Consider the following 8615-nt stretch of genomic DNA (forward strand, 5'->3'; position numbering starts at 1 on the left):
CATATACAGGAAGATAGAGGAGTGTTACCCACAATGCACTGTGAGTGTTACCCAGCCAACGCAGCCCACATCTGGTTGGAATCACATTACAGACCCGGAGAGGAGAGGAGAGTCTCTCAGTTCCCTTAATCCACTCCTCCTGGAGCTCTGAACTCCACTGACAAGGAGATGAAGTTTACCCCGTCTAAAACACACCAGGGAAACAGCAGCTCTAAAACACCGATAAACAATCACTTTACATAGTTGTAGGTCTTTTTAGTGCCCTCCCTTCTTTTGATGAATGTGGTTGTTTGAGCAAAGATGTCTGCAATTTTTTGCTCACTGCAAGAGCTGCTAACTGGACAGAAACCGTGGCCCTGAGTTTGCTGTTGAGCTGTCTGCAGTGGTTTCAGCCATGCTGTGGTGGCTCTGAATCAGCCAAGGCTTAATGGCTGGATTCCATGTGGTCAGAGGGAGGGGTTGGGAATCAGAAAGGAACGGTCAGAGGGAGGGGTTGGGAATCAGAAAGGAACGGTCAGAGGGAGGGGTTGGGAATCAGAAAGGAACGGTCAGAGGAGGGGTTGGGGAATTAGGGAAAGGAACGTTCAGAGGGAGGGGTTGGGAATCCAGAAAGGAACGGTCAGAGGGAGGGGTTGGGAATCAGAAAGGAACGTTCAGAGGGAGGGGTTGGGAATTAGAAAGGAACGTTCAGAGGGGAGGGGGTTGGGAATTAGAAAGGAACGTTCAGAGGGAGGGGTTGGGAATCAGAAAGGAACGGTCAGAGGGAGGGGTTGGGAATCAGAAAGGAACGTTCAGAGGGAGGGGGTTGGGATAATCAGAAAGGAACGGTCAGAGGGAGGGGTTGGGAATCAGAAAGGAACGGTCAGAGGGAGGGTTGGGAATGAAAGGAACGTTCAGAGGGAGGGGTTGGGAATCAGAAAGGAAACGTTCAGAGGGAGGGGGTTGGGAATCGAGAAAGGAACGTTCAGGAGGGAGGGGTTGGGAATCAGAAAGGAACGGTCAAGAGGGAGGGGTTGGGAATAGAAAGGAACGTTCAGAGGGAGGGGGTTGGGAATTAGAAAGGAACGTTCAGAGGGAGGGGTTGGGAATTAGAAAGGAACGTTCAGAGGGAGGGGTTGGGAATTAGAAAGGAACGTCAAGGGAGGGGTTGGGAATCAGAAAGGAACGTTCATCTAATTTTATGGAGTTCCTTTTACTTGTGGTATTTTTATTTATTTATCACATGGCAGGTACAGGGATCTATATATTTATCACATGGCAGCTACAGTGATCTAATGATGTTTTTAACGATTTAATGACAGAAGATGAAGGGCTCAGTAATTGACAGCATACATTAATTCCCAGTCAGAAAAACTACATTCTTCTAGCATACTGAGTTAAAGACTCAAAAAAGGGTTTCCATACCTGAGCCCCGGATGACCGCTGCTCTCAGCAGACTGAACACACCTCCCCCCTCCCTCCCTCCCTCCCCCACACACACCTCCCACACCTCCCCCCCACACACCTCCCACACCTCCCCCACACACACCTCAACAATCCATTGTAGGTTCCCTGTGCTATGCACTGACTACAGTATCTAATGTGAGCTTTTATCAATAAACCTCTAAATTCTTCCCTGTGTTGGGCACTCTTTATCACAATAGAGGAATATCCTCCCAGTGTTGGGCACTCTTCATCACAATAGAGGAATACCTCCCAGTGTTGGGCACTCTTCATCACAATAGAGGAATACCTCCCAGTGTTGGGCACTCTTCATCACAATAGAGGAATACCTCCCAGTGTTGGGCACTCTTCATCACAATAGTGCAATACCTCCCAGTGTTGTGTTAATTTCTCCAGAATAGAGGAATACCTCCCAGTGTTGTGTTAATTTCTCCAGAATAGAGGAATACCTCCCAGTGTTGTGTTAATTTCTCCAGAATAGAGGAATACCTCCCAGTGTTGTGTTAATTTCTCCAGAATAGAGGAATACCTCCCAGTGTTGTGTTAATTTCTCCAGAATAGAGGAATACCTCCCAGTGTTGTGTTAATTTCTCCAGAATAGAGGAATACCTCCCAGTGTTGTGTTAATTTCTCCAGAATAGAGGAATACCTCCCAGTGTTGTGTTAATTTCTCCAGAAAGAAAACCTTTCTGGTCTTAGAGCTCTTTAATTCAAATTAAATTCACAAAAGCAATACAAATATGATTACTGTTGATTAATGTCAGCAGCAGCTGTTGTTGTTCATAAAGTTGTTGTGAATGTGATTTCAGATCTCAGTATTGTAGTTTAACCAGTTCATGTCTCTCTCTCTCTCTCTCTGGCCCCCCAGGAGCCACCAGCTGAAACAAAAATAATTGCTTCATATTCCAAGGAGACATTATCATTACTGTCCATTTCAGTGTTTCTGGCTGTCTCCCTCTCTCTCCCCCCTTCTCTCTCCATCCCCCTTTCTCCTGGTATCTCTCCCTCTCTCTCCTCTGCTCTCCATCCCCCCTTTCCCCTGGTATCCCTCCCTCTCTCTCCTCCGCTCTCCTTCCCCCTTTCCCTGGTATCCCTCCCTCTCTCTCCTTCGCTCTCCTTCCCCCTTTCCCCTGGTATCCCTCCCTCTCTCTCCTTCTCTCTCCATCCCCCCTTCTCCCTGGTATCCTCCCTCCTCTCCCTCTCTCCATCCCCCCTTTCCCCTGGTATCCCTCCCCTCTCTCCTTCTCTCTCCATCCCCCATCCTCCATCCCCCTTTCCCTGGTATCCCTCCCTCCCTCTCTCTCCTTCTCTCTCTCCATTTTCCCCCTTTCCACCTGGTATCCCTCCCTCTCTCCTCCTCTCTCCATCCCCCTTTACCCCTGGTATCCCTGCCTCTCTCTCCCTCCTCTCTCCATCCCCCCTTTCCCTGGTATCCCTCCCTCTCTCCTCCTTCTCTCTCCATTCCCCCTTTCACCTGGTATCCCTCCCTCTCTCTCCTCCTCTCTCCATCCCCCCTTTCCCCTGGTATCCCTCCCTCTCTCTCCTCCGCTCTCCATTCCATCACCTCTCTATCTTCTATGGTCCTCTAATTCACTGAGGAGTAGCATCCTTTGAAAAGTACTAGCATAAAATAATTCTACAGATAGTGGTAGTAGAGATGTATACTGCCATCTACTGGCACTGGTAGGTAGTGTCCTGGCTTTAACAAACTGTACATCTAAGGTGTGTGAGAGAGAATATTATGTGGATATCTTTAGCTATTGTTTTCATTTAGGGTGGCAGGAAGCTTAGCGGTTAAGAGTATTGGGCCAGTAACCGAAAGGTCGCTGGTTCGAATCCCCGAGACGACTAGGTGAAAAAATCGTTCGATGTGCTCCTTGAGCAAGGCACTTAACCCTAATTGTTCCTGTAAGTCGCTCTGGATAAGAGCGTCTGCTAAATGACTAAAATGTAAAAATGTAACAAGGCACTTAACCCTAATTGCTCTGGATAAGAGCGTCTGCTAAAATGTAAAATATATTTTGGTCAGGCGGTAAACAAAAGTTCAGGCTTCTTCTTCTTCTTCTTTGGACTTTATGTCGGTTGGCAACCAACTTTTAAGATGCATTACCACCACCTACTGGACTGGAGTGTGGTCAGCATGTCATCATTCCACAGAGGGGTAATAATAGTTTGCAGGCCAAACCGGACGCTACTACAGACGACCTTTCACCTTTCACCTTTCACCACATATGCGGAAGTGTTACATAGGTGGATGTGGTGTTTGAGTATTTCTGTCTGTAATAAAGCCCTTTTGTGGTGAACAACTTATTCTGATTGTCTGGGCCTGGCTCCCCAGTAGGTGGGCCTGGCTCCTCAGTGGTGGGCCTATGCCCTCCTAGGCCCACCCATGGCTGTGCCCCTGCCCAGTGATATGGAATCCATAGATTAGGCCCTAATGAATTTATTTCAATGGACTGATTTCCTTATATCAACTGTAACTCAGTAAAATCTTTGAAATTGTTGCATGTTGCATTTATATTTTAGTTCAGTATAATATGAAAATCGAATTCAAAAATACCAATGCTGTTTTCAGTTCGACATCTGCTTTCAAAAGCAGCTCAAACTAAAATGTAATAATGAACTATTGACATTGAATTCTACCTTGAAAATATACCGTGCATTATATATTTTGGATACTTCAAAGGGGTTTGAAAATTCAAAATGAAATAGCAAACGTATCCCTTGGTATGACCTTCTTAAAACAATTCCCCCCTCCCTTATGGGTTAACGGCATTTACCGTTGTGCTCTCATTGAAACAATGAAATCCGGTTTGCAATATACTGTTCGACTTTTTCTTTCAAAAGCAGTTCAAACATAGAACACAACGACACAATATTTGCTGCGGCCGACAGAGGGAGCCCTCTGCATGAACAGTGTTCACAACTCGCGAGAGTTGAGTGATGAAACCGCTTCCTCGTTCACAGCTTGAACATTACAGTAGCTGAAAAACAATCTTAGACAGCTGTTCATTATTCACTTTTGGTCAAGACACTAATGAGAGGCGTTCGAGGAGCGGCTTTACTTACTTTGCTGTCGGTAAGCAGAATAACTCATTGTGTTTCAATGTCTCTAATTCTATAATCATCCAACGTTGCGGATATACAGGTTCGGTTATGACTTGTGTAGATACTGTATCAAACGACGTTTCTGGCGGATAAATCACTCTTTCTTTGATGCATTTTCAAAACAAAACCTAAGTCTTGGAGAACTACTGGGCGTGCATGCTTTCGTTCCACCCAAGCATTAACAAGCATGATTAATCATCAACTATCTATGGTTTCTGCACCTTCATTCTTTTTATATACATTTGATTCACGTGTAGTGCTGGGGTGGAATAAAAACCTGCACCCAGTTGCTCTCCAGAGCCTTGGTGGGCGGGAAGTGTATGTGTGTGAGAGTAGACGGCAGTAGGTTCTAGTACGGTAACATAAATAAGGATATTTCAAGCTAGAATCCAAACAGAGTAAAAACAAGCTTATATTGTGGGTTCTGATGGGGTGCGACAGTTGAACTATCATCATGAGGCATTCATAAGTTACGGTATATTCTTCAAGAATCAATAGGTGCACATCACAGGAGGCTGGCTGCACCTTAATTGGGGAGGACGGGCTCATAGTAATGGCTGCACCTTAATTGGGGAGGACGGGCTCATAGTAATGGCTGCACCTTAATTGGGGAGGACGGGCTCATAGTAATGGCTGCACCTTAATTGGGGAGGACGGGCTCATGGTAATGGCTGCACCTTAATTGGGGAGGACGGGCCAGTAATGGCTGCACCAATTGGGGAGGACGGGCTCATAGTAATGGCTGCACCTTAATTGGGGAGGACGGGCTCATAGTAATGGCTGACTTAATTGGGGAGGACGGGCTCATAGTAATGGCTGCACCTTAATTGGGGAGGACGGGCTCATAGTAATGGCTGCACCTTAATTGGGGAGGACGGGCTCGTAGATAATGGCTGCACCTTAATTGGGGAGGACGGGCTCATAGTAATGGCTGCACCTTAATTGGGGAGGACGGGCTCACAGTAATGGCTGCACCTTAATTGGGGAGGACGGGCTCATAGTAATGGCTGCACCTTAATTGGGGAGGACGGGCTCATAGTAATGGCTGCACCTTAATTGGGGAGGACGGGCTCATAGTAATGGCTGCACCTTAATTGGGGAGGACGGGCTCATAGTAATGGCTGCACCTTAATTGGGGGAGGACGGGCTCATAGTATGTGCTGCACCTTAATTGGGGAGGACCGGGCTCATAGTAATGGCTGCACCTTTAATTGGGGAGGACGGGCTCATAGTAATGGCTGCACCTTAATTGGGGAGGACGGGCTCATAGTAATGGCTGCACCTTAATTGGGGAGGACGGGCTCATAGTAATGGCTGCACCTTAATTGGGGAGGACGGGCTCATAGTAATGGCTGCACCTTAATTGGGGAGGACGGGCTCATAGTAATGGCTGCAATGGAATAAATGGAAAGGTATCGAACACATCGAACACATGGTTCCATTCCAGCCATTATTACGAGACGAACACATCGAACACATCGAACACATGGTTTCCATTCCAGCCATTATTACGAGACGAACACATCGAACACATGGTTTCCATTCCAGCCATTATTACGAGACGAACACATCAAACACATGGTTCCATTCCAGCCATTATTACGAGACGAACACATCAAACACATGGTTCCATTCCAGCCATTATTACGAGACGAACACATCGAACACATGGTTTCCATTCCAGCCATTATTACGAGACGAACACATCGAACACATGGTTTCCATTCCAGCCATTATTACGAGACGGAACAACAGACACATGGTTTCCATTCCAGCCATTATTACAGAGGCAAACACATCGAACACATGGTTTCCATTCCAGCCATTATAGAGACGAACACATCGAACACATGGTTTCCATTCCAGCCATTATTACAAGAGGCAACACATCAACACACGGTTTCCATTCCAGCCATTATTGAGGCGAACACATCGAACACATGGTTTCCATTCCAGCCATTATCACGAGGCGAACACATCGAACACATGGTTCCATTCCGCCAGTTATTACGAGAGCAGAACACATCGAACACATGGTTTCCATTCCAGCCATTATTGCAGACGCGAACACATCGAACACATGGTTTCCATTCCAGCCATTATTACGAGGCAGACACATACGAACACATGGTTCCATTCCAGCCATTATTACAAGACGAACACATCAACACATGGTTTCCATTCCAGCCATTATTACGAGACGAACACATCGAACACATGGTTTCCATTCCAGCCATTATTACGAGACGGAACACATCGAACACATGGTTTCCATTCCAGCCATTATTACAGACGCAAACATCGAACACATGGTTTCCATTCCAGCCATTATTCCGAGACGAACACATCGAACACATGGTTTCCATTCCAGCCATTATTACGAGAGCAACACATCGAACACATGGTTTCCATTCCAGCCATTATTACGAGAAAACACATGGTTTCCATTCCAGCCATTATTCAAGCTGTCCTCCCTCAGCAGCCTCCTGTGGTACACATCATTCATTTAGAAGTCAAAAAATGGACGTAGCAACTGCAGGTTTCCCATTTTTAACCGTGAGACAACTAAGTGTTCCATATTTTGTCCCGTTTCCAGATCTACCTCACGCCGGTCCAAATGACTTCTATCTTTGTCTATGGGACTCTGAAGAAGGGTCAGCCCAACTACTTCAGGATGCTGCCGGACCAAGGGAACGGGAAGGCGGAGTTCTGTGGTCACGCCCGCACCGTAGACGGCTACCCGCTGGTGATCGCCGGGAAGTACAACATCCCCTTCCTGCTGAACCGTCCCGGGGAGGGCCACAGGGTCCACGGGGAGGTGTACAGGGTGGATGACACCATGCTGAGCTTCCTGGACACCTTCGAGGGCTGCCCGACCATGTACCAACGCACCTCCGTTCAGCTGGAGCTGGAGGACTGGAAGGTAGAGGGGAGAGAGGGGAGCATAATGGAGGCCTTCCTCTACAGCACCACCTCCTACCAGCCTGCCTGGCTCCAACACACCTTCTATGAGAGCTACGACGCCTACGGAGACCACGGGTTGGTGTACGTCAACAGGGAGGACCGAGAGTTCCACTAAAGGATGTATAGCCTGGGGGGGCCATCGTGCCACGTAAAGCACCATGTCGACATGATCGCACCAGCAGGTCTGGGACCTGGCTAGAGGATAGACAGGATAGGGTTTTAGATGTGATGACCTGAATTCTACAGCTGTTTTCCTACAGTAGATAGACAGACTCATAAGAATGCAGTCCCAGAGTTTTAAAGTATCTTCCATACAGGGTCTAGTCAGTGTTCTTCAGCTCTTATAGATGTTTTCTGAAGGTTGGAAATGCCTCTGCTTTGACTTACTGTATCATTGGTGCTGTAGTTGTTCTGTATTTCATTGGTTCAGTACTACCTAACTCTACTGTACTTCTACATACAGTTGAAGTCAGAAGTTCACATACACCTTAGCCAAATACATTTATACTCAATTCCTGACATTTAATCCTAGTAAAAATTCCCTGTCTTAGGTCAGTTAGGATCACCACTTTATTTTAAGAATGTAAAATGTCAGAATAATAGTAGAGAGAGAATGATTTATTTCAGCTTTTATTTCTTTCAGCATATTCCCAGTGGGTCAGAAGTTTAATACACTCAATTAGTATTTGGTAGCATTGCCTTTAAATTGCTTAACTTGGGTCAAACGTTTCGTGTAGCCTTCACAAGCTTCCCAAAATTAATTGGGTGAATTTTGGCCCATCTCCTCCCGACAGAGCTGGTGTAACTGAGTCGGGTTTGTAGGCCTCCTTGCCTGAACTACGCTTTTTCAGTTCTGCCCACAAATGTTCTATAGGATTGAGGTCACGGCTTTGTGATGGCCACTCCAATACCTTGACTTTGTTGTCCTTAAGACATTTTGCCACAACTTTGGACGTATGCTTGGGGTCATTGTCCATTTGGAAGATCCATTTGCGACCAAGCTTTAACTTCCTGACTGATGTCTTGAGATGTTGCTTCAATATATCCACATAATTTTCCTTCCTCATGATGCCTTCTATTTTGTGAATTGCACCAGTCCC

The 8615-nt window shown here is 46.5% G+C and overlaps 1 protein-coding gene across 1 annotated transcript; it reads left to right on the forward strand.

Annotated features, from left to right (window-relative positions):
* The first annotated feature begins 4398 nt into the window (after positions 1-4398).
* Positions 4399-7774, forward strand: LOC121561627 (gamma-glutamylaminecyclotransferase). Its single transcript, XM_041874173.2, has 2 exons — positions 4399-4522; positions 7148-7774. The coding sequence occupies exons 1-2, from the start codon at positions 4481-4483 to the stop codon at positions 7628-7630; spliced, it is 525 nt and encodes a 174-aa protein (XP_041730107.2). The 5' UTR covers positions 4399-4480; the 3' UTR covers positions 7631-7774.
* The last annotated feature ends 841 nt before the right edge of the window (positions 7775-8615 follow it).

Source organism: Coregonus clupeaformis, unplaced genomic scaffold, assembly GCF_020615455.1.
Source record: "Coregonus clupeaformis isolate EN_2021a unplaced genomic scaffold, ASM2061545v1 scaf1410, whole genome shotgun sequence".
NCBI classification, from domain to species: Eukaryota; Metazoa; Chordata; class Actinopteri; order Salmoniformes; family Salmonidae; genus Coregonus; species Coregonus clupeaformis.